The 18011-nt window shown below is 40.9% G+C and overlaps 1 protein-coding gene across 1 annotated transcript; it reads right to left on the bottom strand.

Annotated features, from left to right (window-relative positions):
* Nucleotides 1–1415: 1415 nt before the first annotated feature.
* On the bottom strand, nt 1416–16823 carry YPEL5 (yippee like 5). The gene is made up of 3 exons (XM_024731520.1): nt 16672–16823; nt 4774–4938; nt 1416–3331 (listed from the first exon to the last, which is right to left on the bottom strand). The coding sequence occupies exons 2-3, from the start codon at nt 4912–4914 to the stop codon at nt 3107–3109; spliced, it is 366 nt and encodes a 121-aa protein (XP_024587288.1). The 5' UTR covers nt 4915–4938; nt 16672–16823; the 3' UTR covers nt 1416–3106.
* Nucleotides 16824–18011: the final 1188 nt, after the last annotated feature.

Raw genomic sequence — 18011 nt, 5'->3', positions numbered from 1 at the left:
GCAATGCCCAGGATCACAAAACCCTTAATGGTGCTTTGAAATGTATATATTTTTGCCTTAATGTAGAAAAGTTTCAATTTGGGAAGTACCAATATTTTAAAATAAAGAAGCCATACAATTCATATCCAATTTAGGATGAGTATCCATGCTAATTTCTCCTCTTAGTTGTGCTTTATTTCTATAACAGATATCTTATCATTGCAATGCGCTACCTTAAAAGGAGTTTTTCAGTTTAATCTTGCTCTATTCCCAATTCACACCTTTCCTAGATTAAGTTTTGGTTTTATATGGCTCCTGGTGGGAAACTAGTGTTAAAAAGAGACATGCAATTAATTAGTGGATCTGTTTGAACTGTGACGTATTTTTAACTGTTGTAAAAATGAAACCCATAAACCTGTCTCTGAATATTGTACAGTTGGTAGTTTCCAAATCTTGCCTGATCAAAAATTACCTGTGGGGCTTCCCTGGTGGTGCAGAGGTTGAGGGTCCGCCTGCCGATGCAGGGGACACGGGTTCAAGCCCCAGTCCAGGAAGATCCCACATGCCGCGGAGTGGCTAGGCCCGTGAGCCATGGTTGCTGAGCCTGCGCATCCGGAGCCTGTACTCCGCAACGGGAGAGGCCACAACAGTGAGAGGCCCGCGTACCGCAAAAAAAAAAAAAAAATTACCTGTGGACTGATTTAGGCCTGGGCTAGGGCCCAGATTCTACATTTAAACACCCCATATATGACTTTTATGAATAGATATTGAAAACTGAAAATAGAAAACAGTTATGGTATTGCTATTTTTCTCCTCCAATCCCAAAGTAGCCACTCACAATTGTAACTTAAATCATTACATAATTACTAACAGATATTTAACTCAGAATATTCACTTTAGGACAGTCTCTGTACACATTTCAGTAAGCCACTCATTATACAGTATATTCACCTGTATTTGGTTAACTTTTCCTTCCCACAGCAAAATCATTCCCACTAGTGGTTTCCCATCTCAAGTGCACAGTGTGTTTGCTTTTCTGTAAACAATCCGATCTGACTGGATCCTCCATATTGCTATTTGTTTTTTTTTTTGCAAATGGAAGTTTTTAAAAGGAGGGGTGTAGAGGAACTTGCTGCTATGGTACTTGGTGCAGCCACCTAAAAGTTAACCTAGTGCTATGACATTTTATTTGTTCATATATACTGAATTATAGGTGTCAGTGTCTGAGGCAAAAGTCATCTCAGAGAAGTTAATATTTGTAAATTCAGTATCTCCATGTGGAAATTAGGTAGAGTTACCTAAACCAGAATGTCACTTTATCACTGCCAACTGAAAAAGCTATAGCTACTCAAAGGTAAGACGTATGTGTTCATAGATAAAAACTAAGATGATTACTAGACAAGGATAGTGGAAAATAAGTAGCAGTTTTGCACCAATGCAAGACAAAATATACTTTATTGTGACAGCAAATGCACATAGTGCTATAGGTAAGGCATGCTACTAGGAATCTGCATATAATCAAAGGCTGGTATGGAAATGAATGGGAATCAGTGTTGTGTCTTAATGCATGAAGATTTAGTCCATGGTGAAAGAAAGAGAAGAATTTGTGTCCACATATCTCAAATGCAATATTATACACCTACCAAATCAGAGGCCTATGCCTCTAACCAAGAGCCCAAAGGCAAATAAGAGAAACTTAATCCTAACTGTACTCAGAAATCACATGTAGTATCAATAACAGAAAGATTTTGCTAATTTGAGGCAAATTTCATCTCTAGACAAAGACCTAGAAATTGAGCAAACATCCATTCATTCATTTAAGTATTTAGCCAATTTTAACACCATTTATTCCACCAGAAATACTCGAATATCTAAAAATAGTTTGGATAGAGAAACATTTACATTTTAATACTTCATAATGTTGTAAATTTTGGGCTAAAATAACCCCGAGTCAAATTTGATCCCTTTCTATTTGAAGGGGCCAAGTAGAATTTCAATTTCAACAGCTAAACTTCTGAGGGAAGATCTGAGAAAATAATGCTAGAAGATCTAGTCCTTTGATGTAACTATCAGGCTCCACAGACTTGTCAAAATCAATGCAAAACTGAGGAGGATAGGTTGAAACACTTTGCAAAGCAGTAGTTTTAGATAGGCTGCTTCACTTCCCTCCTTTTAAAACAGATGCAGATGAAATGCTTTCTGCATGAATGCACACTGACATTCTGTTCAACTGTTTTCTAAATGCAATACTGTGGATTTAAACAGTATGCTTTAATTTAAACAAAGTAGAATCTTATACACAATTTAGCTTAAGAGATGAAAAGAAACACTACTATGAAAATTACTTATCAAATACTCTGCTCTTTTAAAAGGTGATTTTAAAAGCAACACAGGACCAAAAACATCCAACTATTACTTTATTTATATTACTATGCTTAAGTTACATGGAAAAGACAACCAAGCAGTTCTGCCCCATATCAGGAAAAGTTTCCAATCAACACCAATTATGTGGTGACAAGTAACTAGGAATGGTGACATCTTTGGGTCAAGACTGACAAGGAAGAATGGGCTCTGATGCTACGGTTCATCTCCAACAAGAATATGGCACAATGGCCAGCACAAGCCATACTAACACTGAACCTTTAGCGCTGGTCACAAATTCGGATCTCTTCTCTGAAGCTAGCAAATCAAGTGAAATAACTGGGTTTAAAAAAAAGTTTTAAAATGAAGCCCAAATAAATTTAAGAACCATGCTCTTGACACATTTTCCTTTCAAAATTTACATAAAACACTTTTTCACTCTAATGGTCCAGATATTTTCCCTCACATAGCCCACCATGTAGCTGCAGATAGACTATTCTGCCTCAAGATGTAAACATAGGGGAAAAAAAAATTAACGGCATCCGCATAATATTCTCTCTACACACTGCTGTTGGATGGAAAATAGAAAATTAAAAAAAAAAAAAAAAAAAGAAAGAAGGAAAGAAAGGTTCCATCATAGATTCTCACAACCTCTTGTTCCACAGTTCATGAATCCGACTCTGATGCTAAGGTGACAGTGTATGTAAGTAGATTTTTGTTTTCAGTGAAGAAGACCTGGGAAAAAGATGGATTTATCTCTTTTTCTTCAAGAGTTATCAGATGGTACATGCTCCTCAAAGCCCTCACTTTCTCGAACTAGCGCACGTTCTAGGATCACACGGCCTTCCTTATAACGCTGGCTGTCTTCAGTGGCAAACTCATAGATCCATCCCAGTTTGCTATTGCAGTTTTTGCAGCTCACATCTCGAACCATGTGGCGGCCAGTGAGCATGACCCGGTCTTGAACTTCACTGTACTGCAGGTTAACTACCTAAGAAACATGTGAAAACAAAATTGCAAAGCCATGTAAGTTATGTGCCAAAAATGGTACACAATATTTTTGTTGGTGCAAGAACAGCAACTTCAGAAAAACGAATAGCAGTTGTTACTTTAGTCAAACCTGCAATACACTTCCCAAGAGCTATTTTTACAAACTGCTGGGACAGGTAAGCATCTGTACTCAACTGGACATCTAATGTAATCATGCATTATTGTATTAGTCTAAGTCACACTATTATACACGTTAGTTACGCTTCTGTGTTATAGTGAAGAGTCCTTAACTTGGAGTCATAAAACGTAGGTCTGGGTCCAACTGTTATAATTCACCACTCAACGATGAGTACAACTATGGTTACCAATGCAAAAGAACCTAGTACGCAACAGGTACCCCATAAAAAGAAATTTGGCAGATTTGTTTCTGAAATTACATTTTATCTATAAAGAGACTGGGGCAGATTGCAATACATAGTTTTCAAGTGGGTTCAGAGAATCTGTGAAGAATTTCCAATGATTCTTAACACCCAATAATCTTCTACACTTTACTTTTCTGTAAAGAACCAGATAGTAAATATTTTTGGCTTTGAGGGCTATATGGTCTTTGTTATAGCTATTTAGCTCTGCTGTTGTAGCACAAAAGCAACCATAGATAATACATAGAAGAATAAATATGGTTGTGCTTCATTAAACTTTACTTACAAAAACAGGCAGCTGGCCTGCCGTGGTGTGCCAACCCCTGCTCTATACCGAAATAAAGAGCAAGGGGTATATACGCTATCAATTCTTTGAGAGAAAAAACTTGTTTCTAAGTGGAACAGGGGAGTGTCCACTGGAGAGGTTTAAGTTGAACTTCTAAGAACAGGACCTTGGACTAGTTCTGTTCCTTAGCGTAAAGTATTTGGAAATTCAAGTTTGCTGGTACACATTAGATTCCAGGAGGCAGAATCACATCAACCAATTTCAAAGCCAGCCAGAAATTAGAGAAGGAGGCAGACTATACACTAATGTGTAAGTCAGGAAGTGCTCTTCCTGTTAGCAAACCTCTTAGCCAAATCATAATCAGAAGGATGACTGGTAGGCATAAGTTAAAGCAAGGGAAGTTGGTTAGATGATCCTTATTCACTTGCAATGTAAAATTATGACAGCTTAATGCAGCTACCTCCCTATAAGGATAAATCCGTGATATGGGGGTGTCTTGGCCCCTTCAGTAGTCTGTGAAGTAACTACCAAATTCTTACACTGAATGTCTTCTGAAGCAACGGAGACCATCCTTCTTATTATAATACAATCTTTAAACTCTCAACAATCAGTTCTATAGAGCACAGCTCTCATTCTGACTCTTCCTGGCATCTCCATGCTCTGAGGGGTATTCTGGTACTGCTATCAAATATATCCACTGAACCCACTTAGGAAATGAAACTGGTTTTCCCCACCAACCTTGTTAAAAAGAAATGCTCTGCCAGTGGCGCCTGTGAATCGAGTGGAGATGAGTTCTGAGCGGTTGGTCAGGATCGTATCGCAGTTTGCACAGGAAAACAGACGGGTACCACCAATATGATCAAGGAAAATCCTGCCCATTTTTATAGCTGAAGTTCTAAAAACCTAGGAACAAATGGAAAAGGACAAGAAACACATTATGATTTTTTGAAAAAATTTGTTAGTACCTACTTGGTGGTGTCATAGAGAACCATTTATATACACATATGTGATCTCTTTATAGTACTTAATACGTGAAATAGCTGACTCTGAACAAAAGGATCCAAAGTTCACACACTGAGGAAACAAATAGGCATACCCAAACTAAGAACATTTTAGAAGCAGTAAGTCAAGGAAGTAAACATGCTTAGGAAGGCCAAAGAATGGTATCACATCTCTCTTGATCGGTATGAAAAAAACAGGAAGACAGTGGAATATCAAACTGAATGATGAGAAGCACAAGCAGAGAGGTGAGAAAAGAGGTTTAGCACAGGGTTAAGTATACATTCTGAGTATGTGCAATTTGAGAAAAGACTTGTGGGACGAGAGTGGGATGATCAGATAAGAGTAGAAAAAGGGGCGATCAGAAAACAAGAAGAGGGTAGTCTGGTTCGAGAGCATGGGGGGCCTGGCTCTCTGGTCAGCAGGTGCGTCAACAACCACGAAGGGGTGATGGCACTAACAGTAGTTAAGTTTGAGTCTGTGGAGCACTGTACTAGGATGCTTTACTTATTTCAAAATCATCACGACAACTCTGTGAAGTTATCGCCCCCATTTCAAAGATTACCCAAGGTTACTAACTGGTCAAAGGTTACACAGCTTTCAAGTACAGAAAATCATGATGGGAATACGGCTCACCCAAGTCAAAGCCAAAATTTTTCCATTACTCTAACACAAGAAGAGGACACACAAGATGGTCTAGGCTGGCATAAGGCTAGGAAAACAAGAACAGAGAAGAAGGGAAAGATGAGCCGTCGTTATACAGCTTACTATTTTTAAGAAATCCTTCCAATTCAACAAATCACAGAAGTTCTGAAACATTGCAAAAAATCTCTGAATCCAACTTCTGAAACAAGGATAATCGCACTCCAATATTTTAAAACTTAGGAGAGTTAATATATGCAACTCCTTAAATTCACTGCAATTAATCCCCTAAAACAGTATTTTTAAGATCTAGACATAGTCAAGAATACACTATAGCTTTTCATTTTAAAAAGCATTTATTCCTGCGTGTAGTGATCAGCTCCTATGTTTTAAATATTTAACATTATATGTCTTTAAAATGGCACGCAGAGCTAACACAGCTACCACTATGGAAAAGAAAAATCTAGAAGCCATGTGTAATCCACTGTCATCTTGAACTTGGGGAAATTCCATTACAAATTAAAAATTCCATTCCTTCTAACATCTGTCAACTTCCTCAGCCATTAGGCAGTTCTAATGTCATCAGAAATGTCATTATCACAAAGATAATTATGACTCCCATTACACATTATGATATGGAAGTTTAATAAAGAATGAAAAACAAATAGTGACTATAATTACAATGTATAGCTTGTAAAAGGAAAGCCAGTGCACTAACAAAAGTGTCAATGAGTAAACCCTGGGTAAAAACACAAGACTTATGAAATGACATTTAGCTTTCTGATTGTATTTCTGCAAAACGACAACAAAAGGTAAGACTTGCTGCCTATTGTTTCAGTCTCTAGGATAGCATTACTTTTCCCAGATGCCTAAGAACACATTATTTGTTATGCAAAGGTCAAAGGCTGCAAATCTGAGGCCTGCTGGCTGAATTCATTTGGTGGCAGAGGGATACAGCAGTGAACAAAACAACCCTTCCCTCACAGAACATTAGTGGACATGTTTAATCTGGCGCCCAGTTTTTTACTTTTAATAAAAAACCACTGAGAATCACTTAAAATTTGAGAGATTTCATTAAGAGCCTGTATTGGGCCTTTAAAAAAAACAAAAAACAATGGGGAGAGCTGGCAACACAGGGCATATATTCTCATAGGGCAACAACTGGCTAGAGCTGAGTGGCGGCTGCGACTCCCCCAGCTAGGCCATTTCATTTGCTTTGTGCCCATTCTGGGCCACAAAATTACTTCACCTGTTAAGACATTTGAGTTTATGACTCTTGATATAAATTAAGCATTCAACGACCCTGTGAGTAGTTGATTTTGGTCATCTTTCTTAATACTGGTCATTTAGAGAAAGGAATCAACAGCAGGGTTTCATAGTCTCACCTCTGAAGACATAGTCCTCAGAATCTATATTTCTCTGAAAACTAGTATTTGTGCAGTAAGTAATTTAGCCTCCAGCTTGGGCTTCTGGGAACTGTTACTTTCAAGCCAATTTTCCTTCAAACTTTTAAATACAATATTCATCTTGTAAGTTATTTCAACCATAATGCAAGAATAACTAGATATTTTTGAATTGACTGTGACAGATACAATACTATTGAGGAAAATGTTCAGAACTTCAAAATGAACTCTTCCGATACCTTCTACCTACATCTCTATCTTTGGTTCAGTATTACAACATAGCTGTGGCCATCTGCTTGCTACTGGATACAGGCAAACTATTTCTAAATGGGGTAAATAGATTTAACATGCCTTCTCTTCCCTGCTTAAAATTCAGACTATTTTTAACTTTTACCCAGCTATTTTTTACTGGATTCAGTTACATGATTCATTACCAAGACTAAAAATATCTGTACAGAATCACTATTCCCAGTTGCAGTTGCCATTTGGAGAGTTCTATATATGTATATAAAACTGTAAAATGTAGTTCTAATTTGCCAAAAGAGAGAAGCCTGAATGCCATGGAATCCAGCAGAAGCAAGCAAAACACCACTTGCTGTTGAAGGTCTCTGGGACATAGAAAAACCTCCGCAGGCCATTGGGTCCCAGGTGTTAGGCTTTAGCTTCACTGGGCTAGGAATGCAACCTAGTGCTCACTTCCCCTGTGCACATTCGGGGACGACTGACGTCAAGCAGACTGCCACTTCATTACAGAAGGGGGAAGGTCATTAAAAAGCTAAAACATAACACCTGAATCAGGTTTCTCTGGACCTGGACAATATATTGAACTCTGCCTTAGACTTAATAATATGGGACACTGCGTTTGGTACTTTACATATCACATTTAATCTTGACAATTTCTAAAGTAGATATTACCCTAATTTTGTAGAGGAAGAAATAAAGACTGTGACTTTATGAAACCACCCAAACTGGGATGTGAACTAAATTCTGCTCCAGTTCTTTTCACCCCACTTACTCTTTAATGACCAGAAGAGACAGCCAGATTCAGTCCTTCTCCCTCAGATTTATCATGCACCCCTCCTGTCTCCATGCTGAACCTGCTATATTCCCTAACTTTGTTGATGGCAACTCCAATCACAACTAGAAACCCTGGCAACTTCTTTTAAGAAACTGCAAAATTGACAATACCTCCGCAATCACTTTTCGAGGTCTTTCCTCCCCCTCCCTCATCAATGACTTAGTTCAAATTCTCATCACTTCTAGATAAACCTCTTGTGGTCAGGGAGTGTGCATTAGTAAATGCAATATACATTCACAGGTGCCACTACATTTATGCTAAATCAGATAGTGCTACAAAAGGTACTTCAGCCTTACTTACAAAAGACATGGAGTTCAGCCACCCCTTTCTAAGAGCTTATACAGACCACTCCTCTACAAACTTTGAAACTTTTTATCTGACAGGATAGAATATAGCTGATTCTTTAAAAACAATTTTCTTAAAGGAATAATTTACATAACATAAAATGTGGCCACTGTAAGTGTACAAATGAATGACTTTTAGTAAATTTACAAAGTTGTGCTACCATCACCACAAACCCTTTAGCTTTAGAATATTTCCATCACCTCCCCCAAATCCCCACAAACCCTTCTTCAGTCAATCTCCAGCCACAGGCAACCAATGATCTACCTTCTGTTTTTACATCTAAATTATTTCCCAGGTATGCTAATCACCTTGCTTGGATTTAGAAGAGTACCAAATATCTTCAGTCACATATCTCTAAAATATCTTAAGAATGAATTGCTTTCACAGATGACTAATGTTCTCTGTATTGATTCTGGGGGCACTTACTGTGTCCCTAAGTAATAAAATGTGTGTTATGGTATCAGTGTTGAAGTTCAAGTTTATAACCAAAATTAGCACTAAACTCATCATTAATTAAAGCTTTAAGACGCTCTCTTCCTTTTTAGCATTTCAAGCAAAAAAGAATCTAATAATCTTAATTTTTATAAGTGCCATTCCCCAAATAATTTAATAAATAAGGTCTCTTGGGTACTAGATTTTCTTTGCTGTAGGTTATTAAAACCCTTAAAAGGTGGAAGTAAGAAAATTATCAAATTTGAGTGTTTAACTGGAAGCCTAACATCAGTTCATTTGAAATTACTGGAAACAGTAAGGTGTCAGGTTGAAAATATAAGTGAAATTCACACATGGTATGTTGATACTTTAGTAATTGATTTCAATTTCCTCCCTCTTCAATAAATAGCATTTAGCTACCTAGAATTTTCAATTTCTCTTTTAATAGGAGACTCCAGTGAAGCAATACATTAAGACCTTTACCTTTTTACAGATTTTTTTTTAATTTATAGGATTTATAGAATCTAAGAGAAAAAATGGTTTTTCTCTTTCAGAAATCCATGAAAGACAGTCTCCAGGAATGTATTATTTTAAAAATTAAGACATTATGGACTATATAATTTCCAGGTCAATAAAACAATTTTCTAAAAAAAGGTTTTTTGAGATTTAGTCTTTTAGAGCAGTTTTAGGTCCACAGCAGCAAAATAAGGCAGAGATTTTCCACATGCTCCCTGCCCCAACAAATGCATACCCTCTCTCATTATCAACATCCTTCACCAGAGTGGTACATTTGTGACAACTAATGAACCTATAATGACACATCATAACCACCCAAAGTCCATAGTTTTTTAGGGATCACTCTTAGTGTTGTACATCTTATGGGTTTAAACAAATGTATAATGATATATATCCATCATTAAGTTATCACTGCTTTAAAAATTCTCTGGGCTCTATTCATCCCTCCCTCTACCACCAACCCCTGATCTTCTTACTCTCTCCATAGTTCTTCCTTTTCCAGAATGTCATACAGTTGGAATCATACAGTATAGTCTTTTCAGATTGGCTTCTTTTTCTTACTAATACGTATTTAAGGTTCCTCCAAGTCTTTCCATGGCTTGATGGCTCATTTCTTTTCAGTGTTGAATACTATTCAACGGTCTGGATGTACCAGCGTATTTATCCATTCACCTACTGAAGGACACTATGGTTACTTCAAAGTTTTGACAATTATGACTAAAGCTGCTATATATATCCCCATGCAGGTTTTTGTGTGGACATAAGTTTTCCATTGGGTAAACGCCGAAGAGTGTCACTGCTGGATTATATGGTATGTTTAGCTTTTTAAGAAACCACCACACTATCTCCCAAAGTGGCTGTACCATTTTGCATTCCCACTAGGAATGAATGAGTTCTACAACCTCACCAGCATTTTGTGTTGTCAGTATTCTGGGTTTTGGCCATTCTAATAGGTGTGTAGTGGCATCCCACTGTTTTAACTTACATTTCCCTGATGACATATGATGTGGAGCATCTTTTCATGTGCTATTTGCCATCTGTGTATGTTCTTTGGTGAAGCATCTGTTAAGGTCCTTGGCCCAGTTTTTTTTTTTGCTGTACCCGGGCCTCTCACTGTTGTGGCCTCTCCCGTTGCAGAGCACAGGCTCCGGACACGCAGGCTCAGCGACCATGGCTCATGGGACCAGCCGCTCCGCGGCATGTGGGATCTTCCTGGACTGGGGCACAAACCGGTGTCCCCTGCATCGGCAGGTGGACTCTCAACCACTGCGCCACCAGGGAAGCCCTTGGCCCAGTTTTTAATTGGGTTGTTTTGTTATTGTTGAGTTTTAACAGTCCTTTGTATATTTTGGGTAACAGTCCTTTATCAGATATGTCTTTTGCAAATATTTCTTTCAGTCTGTGGCTTGTCTTTTCATTCTCTTAATACTGCCTTCCACAGAGCCGACTTTTTCATATTAATGAAGTCCAGCTTATCAATTATCTATTTTCATGGGTCATGCCTTTGGTGTTGTATTTAAAAAGTCATTGCCATTCTCAAGGTCATCTAGGTTTTCTCCTATATTATCTTCTAAGAGTTCTATAGTTGTACATTTTACATTTAGGTCTGTGATCCACTTCTGAGTTAATTTTTGTGAGTGGGGGTGTAAAGTCTGTGTCTAGATTCACTTTTTTGCATGTGAATGTCCAGTTGTTCCAGCACATTTAAGATTATCTTTGCTCCACTGTACTGCCTTTGGTCCTCTGTTAAAGATCAGTTGACCACATTTATGTGGACCTATTTCTGGGCTCTCTATTCTATTCCACTGATCTATTTGTCTACTCTTTCACCAATACCATACTGTCTTGATTACTGTAGATATATATTAAGTCTTGAAGTTGGGTAGTGTCAGTCTTCTGACTTTATTCTCCTCCTTCAATACTGTGTTGGCTATTCTGGGTCTTTTGCCTCTTTATAGAAACTTTAGAAAAAATTTGTTAATATTCACAAAGTAACTTGTTGGAATTTTGACTGAGACTGCATTGAAGCTACAGAACAAGCTGAGAAGAACTGACATCTTGACAACATTGAGTCTTCCTATCCATGAACAAGGAATCTCTCTCCATTCATTTGGTTCTTGTTGATTTCATTCATCAGAGTTTTGTATTTTTCCTCATATACATCGTATACACATTGTTAGATTTGTACCTAAGTATTTCTTTGGGGCGGGGGGCGGGCGTGCTAATGTAAATGGTACTGTGTTAATTTCAAATTCCACTTGTTCACCACTGGTACTGATTTATACACACCACACACACATACACACTAACAAATATCCTGTTCATTAGTCTGGTTCATTGCTGAATATATTCTTTAAAAGCAGGGGTCAGCAAACGAAGACCTACGGACAAAATTCAGCTCACCACCTATTTTCGTATGACCCAAAAACTAAGAATGCTTTTTACACTTTAAAATGGTTGGGAAAAAAACACTGAAAGAATATTTTGTGACATGAAAATTACATGAAATTCAAATCTCAGTGACCATAAATTAAGTTTTATTGGGACAGAGCCATACCCATTTGTTTATATTTAGCTGCTCTCTCACTACAATGGCAGAATTTGAGTATTTGCTACTTAAACCTTATCTGCAAAGTTCACAATATTCACTATCTGGCCCTTGACAGAGTGTGTGCTGACCCTTGCTGAAAAAATTGTTTGGAGAGCAGAAGAGCTTTTCATTTAAAAAGCAGACAGTCTTTCTCAGAAAAAAAGGAAACCTGATTGGCATTCAGGTTTAAGGATCAACAGGAGTATCCAACAAAATCAATTTAATCCCACTCCCCTTTTCTTCATGGATTTTCTAACTAAAGTCCTTAACTTTCTGTAGTAAATTCAGCATGTTGAAGATCAACAATACAAAGATTATAGGTAGTATACCCAGCTGCTGCCTCCTTCTCTCTCCACCCCTAGGATTTAAATAATGTAGCTCAAATACTTGAACTCGGGGTTCAAATCTCAGCTCTGCCGCTTAAAAGTTGCATAAACTTTGGGTAAGGTATCCTCACCTCAGTTTTTTCATCTATAAAACGGTGACAGCAGTACCCATCTCTGAGTTGTGAAAATTAAATGGCGATAATACATTTTGAGAACAGTGCCTGGCACACAATAAATGCTAAATAAAGATAAATCTAGTAAAATTAGATTACCTTCTTCAACGTTCTCCACCTGAACTTCCCCCTCCAACTACAGATGAAGAAAGCAAGGCTCAGAAAGGATATGAAACAAACAATAATAATCAACTGGCTTCATTTCCTGTTAATCACTGCAAAGCTAAGTGACCAGGTGACAGAAATTACATGCAGGAGGAGAGTTAGAAACCTTGTGAAGCATCTCAAATTCTCAGTATCATAATTCTAGGTCTTAAAATAGGCACTTGCCCTCCCTGTAACTAATAATCCAGTTTGGACTCAACCCTGGCAAGTAGAATTCACAGGAGGAGGAATCACACTTCCCAGCCCTAAAAATACCAGGGAGGCATCTCTAAGAACCCTCTGGTGGGAAAACACCCAATCCACAGATAGACTTTTCCTTTGTAAAAGAATTATTTCCTCAGGGCATTTCCACAGACCACAAAACACACACTCCACCCAACTCTATCTATCATTGGACAGGTAAGAGGGGTTTTTCCACTGCACTAGGAGGTGGTGGGCAAATGCAAGACACCAAAACTCTCTCCTGCAGGGAACTGAGTGTGCAGGAGCCTAGTGCAGAAAGGGTTAAAGGAATCTGCCCTTCCAGGAAAGGCTGTGTTTTGCAATGGTTTGGATAAAATGGAAACATGCGGGAGCAAGCTTGTATATCTGGTTTTCAGTCTCTTCCCTCTCCAAAAAGGGAAGGAACAAAACTCAAAGGACTTTTAACAGTGCTGGGCTGATTACTATAATTAACATCTAACTCTACTGTTATCTCATCAACTATTTCATACCAATTTGTGATGAAGTTCTATTGAAAACCTACAAGAGAAAATAATAAATTGAGTTTGATCCACAAAACCAATTTTCCAATTTTTTTTTTTTTTTTTTTTAACAAAATGTTCACCAAGCCAAGGTTTCGGTGACACAAGAAAGCTATGCTTTCCTCTTGTTCTCTTGCAATACCTGACCAGTTTACTTTGCTGTTTCAAATGATGTCCTGGTTGTGGAATCAGGTCTTCATTTTTTTTTTTTTTTTTTGCAGTAAGCGGGCCTCTCATTGTTGCAGCCTCTCCCGTTGCGGGAGCACAGGCTCTGGACGCGCAGGCTCAGCAGCCATGGCTCATGGGCCCAGCCGCTCTGCAGCACGTGGGATCTTCCCGGACCGGGGCACGAACCTGTGTCCCCTGCATCGGCAGGTGGACTCTCAACCACTGCGCGCCACCAGGGAAGCCCTCAGATCTTCATTTGACAGTAACTTTTATATTTTTGTTCTTGCCTGCAAATAATGCCTTTGTTGTTGTTAAACGTTTTCCAAGTTCACTATGTTTCTATAATTCTTATTGTTCAGTCATCTCTAGAAAATAAGACTAGTCGTGTAACTCAGTGAGTCAGCTAAACAATCTGAGTTGGTAATCTCCCCAAAACAGCTTTTGGCAAGACAAATTCAGGATCTCTCATTTGCTGTGATGCAATACCATGAGTCAAAAAAGCCTCTAATTGGATGGACTGGAGTACAATTTAACTCTCTGGTTTCCTGACTCAGGCGTCAAGTAGCAAGTTTCATGTCACAGCTAAGGTTCAGTTCCTACACCACCAAGACATTACTACACAGGATTATCAGAGAAACTGATATTGGTTTATATAGCCATTTAGGCACTATGAAACCTAAAGTGATAATCTGGGTAGGATTATACTTAGTAGGACTATCTTCACATCTTGATATTTAGGATTAGCCTCATGTCTCATGGACTGTTTTTTTGGAGGGTAGTAGCTAATTTAATCTCATTTTTAGACTTAATTTTGGCCTTATTTCCCTTCCTTTTTAATTTTCTAAATGCTTTTTTCTTTCCTACCACTTAAATAGAGCAAAAGAAAAGGCAACTAAGCCTAGGGAAAGGTCCTCAATGATCCAGCCAGATTATTTTAGAAGCAGCAACATGTATTTTACATGTTAAAACCCAATTTAGTGTCCCGGTATAGAGTTAAATAACTTACTTAAGCACATTTCATCAACACCCTCTCCTATAGATAAGATGGCTGCCAGAAATAAACTTAAAAAAGAAAAAAAAAAAAGCCAAACAGTAAGCCTGTATTGGGCACTGAGCTGGGTGAGAATGTGATAAAGGCAGACATTGGTTCTTTCCAAGGAGCATGACATTTTACCTGGTATTCCAGTACAAAGCCAGAAAGATAATGGCATATGTGGAAAATACGTTGTGTGCCAAATTCCACAAGCTCTACCTTCTCACTATCTATAAAGGCTCTGGGCCTCTTTTTTTCCTCCTAGGCCTCTGTTTGCCCAATAGCATCCCAAAGCCTCTTCATTTTCTAGGTGTAATTAATATCAATCCACTCTAGGCTGCTTCACTCTTCTCACTGCCCCATTTTTGAACTTCTATAACGTCATTTCATAACTTACTAATATTTAACTGCGTACTGTTACCCAATTTCATTTGCCTATGCCTTTTTACTAAAAACTGTGCGTTTCTAGAGAAAAGATCGTAAATTCTTTGCAATTTCCTTCTTACCTAACATAGTGCGAGTATGCAATAAACTTTTAGGGAAAGATTCCACCAAGACACTTCACATCTGGCACAAATATGTACCCTGGACACACTTCATGCATTTTGGTTCGTCTTTTGTTGGAACACAGCTGCAACACTGCATATGCAACTGTGCAAGATTAGCTAATACCCTATTACCCCCAGTTACTTCAGCAGCAAGTCTAATTTCCCCAAAACACAAGGTTAGCCTGAGGTTACTTCAGGTTTTCCATCTGTCAAGGAGATCTGAAATAAAAATCCTCAGATTACCAACAGGGCTCTGTAAACAGAAAAAATTTAAAAATAAATGAGCTGTACACCTTCCCAGACTCTCCGCGCAAGGGGAGATTAATCGGTGTCGGGATTAAACAGATCTTTGTAGTATTCCAATTTTCCAACTCCCGCTGTCCGAAATACTCATTGTCCTACCTACGAGTGCAGAATAAAGGGGTGGCCAGGGCGCGCACACGCCCCACCGACAAGGAAAGCAAGGATGCCGTTCGCCGTGGGGCAGCAGGCGGCCGCGCGACACCCCGCGCCGGCGAGCACCGCCTCAGCCACCCACGCCCCGCAGCCCAGGCTGGCCCCAGCTGATTGCGGGCACGTGACGCCGTGGGCCAATCGGGAGGGGCCGGGGCCCGAGCGCGGCGCGGCCGGGCCTCCTCCGGCACAACAAACACGGGCCGGAAACAGCTGAGCGGGCGGCCCCGCGGGCCCGGCCGCCCGACGGCCGCCCAGCAGTTGCGCCACGCCCTCCGTCAAGCGTACCCCTCCCTCGGCCCGGGGATCTCCTGGGGTGCAGGAGGGTAGGGTGGCGGGCATCCAGCCTTTGGGGGGCAGCAAACAAAAGCCAACGCCGACCCTCGCCCATAGGCAGTGCCAACCGAAAGGGGATGTGGCCCCTTTGAAGGACAGGCCACGCCGTGGCGTTATTAACGCCGCACATCTCGGAGTCGAGTTCGGACTTCACCTCGGGGCCGTGGGCGCAGGCCCCGGCGGAGACCGCGGCGGCGCGGAGTTCGGGGCGCGCCTCCGACACTGCGGCGGGGACGCGGCCCGTGGGGGCGGGGCAGCCCAGGCGACGGGGTCGCCGGCCAAACTGCCCGCAGAGGGGCGCCGGAAGCCCCGGCCGCGACGTGCAGGGACTTAGAGGCTTGCGCCGGGGCGGGAGGGCGCGGGCGCCGAGATGGAGGTCGCGTCTGTTGCGGTTGCGCCGGTTGCCCCGGTTGCGCGGCGGGGGCGGGCTGACGGCGGCCGCCGCGCCTGGGCCTCACAAAGAGGAAACAGGCCAGCTCGTCAGCCCGCAGCCCCGGCACCGGAGCCCGCCCACAGGGGCGGGGGTCGGCCGCGCTGGGACCCCGGAGGGAGCGCGGGGAGGAAAAGGCACTTCCTGCCTGGGCCTCCCGCCCCGGGCCGATCCCGAGTGTTTCGAAGCCGCTGGCTCGGAGGGGCACCTCAGCCCCCCTCGAGCCCCGAATCCAGCCCCCGACCGCCGCACTCACCCCGAGCGGCTGTAAGATCCACGGCCGCCAGCGGCTCTTCGGTCCTCAGCTGAAATGAAGCCCCCTCAGACAGCGGAGTCTCCAGGTTTAGTCAGGCCCTGGCCTTGGCCCCGCCTCTCCCTGGTTGGGCCTCAGTGTCAATCACCCGGCGTAGCCCCGCCCCTCGAACATCCGCGGCCCGCCCCTCCCAGAAGCCGCAGACCCCGGGCAATCTCCCTGCAGCTCGCCCCGCCCCTGACCCAACGCCCGGGACTCGGACAGCCAATCAAAGAGGCTAACTCTGCCCCCTCTCAAGACGCAGCCAATGTGGAGAGACCTGAGATCCACCCCCTTCCCAGCTGAGAGCACACAACACAGCGTCCACGTGAGTCAGCTTCTTAAAGGAGACTGCCCGGCCTTTCTAATTGCTGCAGCTGAGAGACATTGCGCGTTATCAGCGTCACCAGGTGGTGGCTAGGGCCTAGTTTCCTGAGGCCCAGTGATGAAAACAACAGGCAGTTTTTCTAGGCAAAGCAGGTGCCTGGATAGTTTAAATGCACCGTGTAAATAATTTCTTTGAGATTGTTTACTCTTGCCCCTCCTTACAGTAGGCCACCTTTTATTTACAAACCCCAAACCCTTTGAGTCTGGGCATATAGGAACAACTGGAGAAAGGATTTTTCAGGTGTGGCCGAACTTTATTTACAACTGCCTGAGTTCTTTCTTGGTAGTGGAAGTGTTTATCAAAAAGATGAGAAAATTCAGAGTCTTCTACATGATTTTTTTGCCTCAGAGAGTCTGAGATTTGTTTGTTGAAAAGGGTAGCTATTCCCTTAATCCTCATCAACGCTTAAAATGGAAGATTTTGTGTTTCATTAAATTAGAATTTCCCAGGTAATTACATTAATGGTCTTTGGATTAATGGATAAAGTAGAAATGTTTGACGATAAAGTAGAAATGTTTGACGATGCCTCTTTCTCAGGTAAAAAATAAAGACTAACATTTGAGACTAACCTGCAAGGTGCTTAAAGCTGTCTTTAGTGGGATAGAGGTTTCGGAGCAAATCGTAGCATTTGACTCCTCACCAACCCCAAACTCACCAGTATTTTCATTCAGGGCAGATAAAAACCTGGATTATCTTTTGATAAGTGAGTTTTCCAAGAGATGAGGACATTTAAAACTTTTTAAAAGTTTTTTTTCTCATTATTCATTTGTTTTTACTTAGTTTTAATTACAAAATCAACACATGTTCATTGTAGGAAGGTCATACAGTCTCATTTCATAACAGAGACTGTCCTCTGCTTAACAGCTTCATGTGTTTTTTCCTATTCTTCCTGAAAGGAATGTGCATCTCTTATTCC

The sequence above is a fragment of the Neophocaena asiaeorientalis genome, unplaced genomic scaffold (assembly GCF_003031525.2).
Source record: "Neophocaena asiaeorientalis asiaeorientalis breed wild unplaced genomic scaffold, Neophocaena_asiaeorientalis_V1.1 scaffold689, whole genome shotgun sequence".
Classification (NCBI taxonomy): Eukaryota; Metazoa; Chordata; class Mammalia; order Artiodactyla; family Phocoenidae; genus Neophocaena; species Neophocaena asiaeorientalis.
This window is presented reverse-complemented; position numbering and strand designations above follow the sequence as displayed.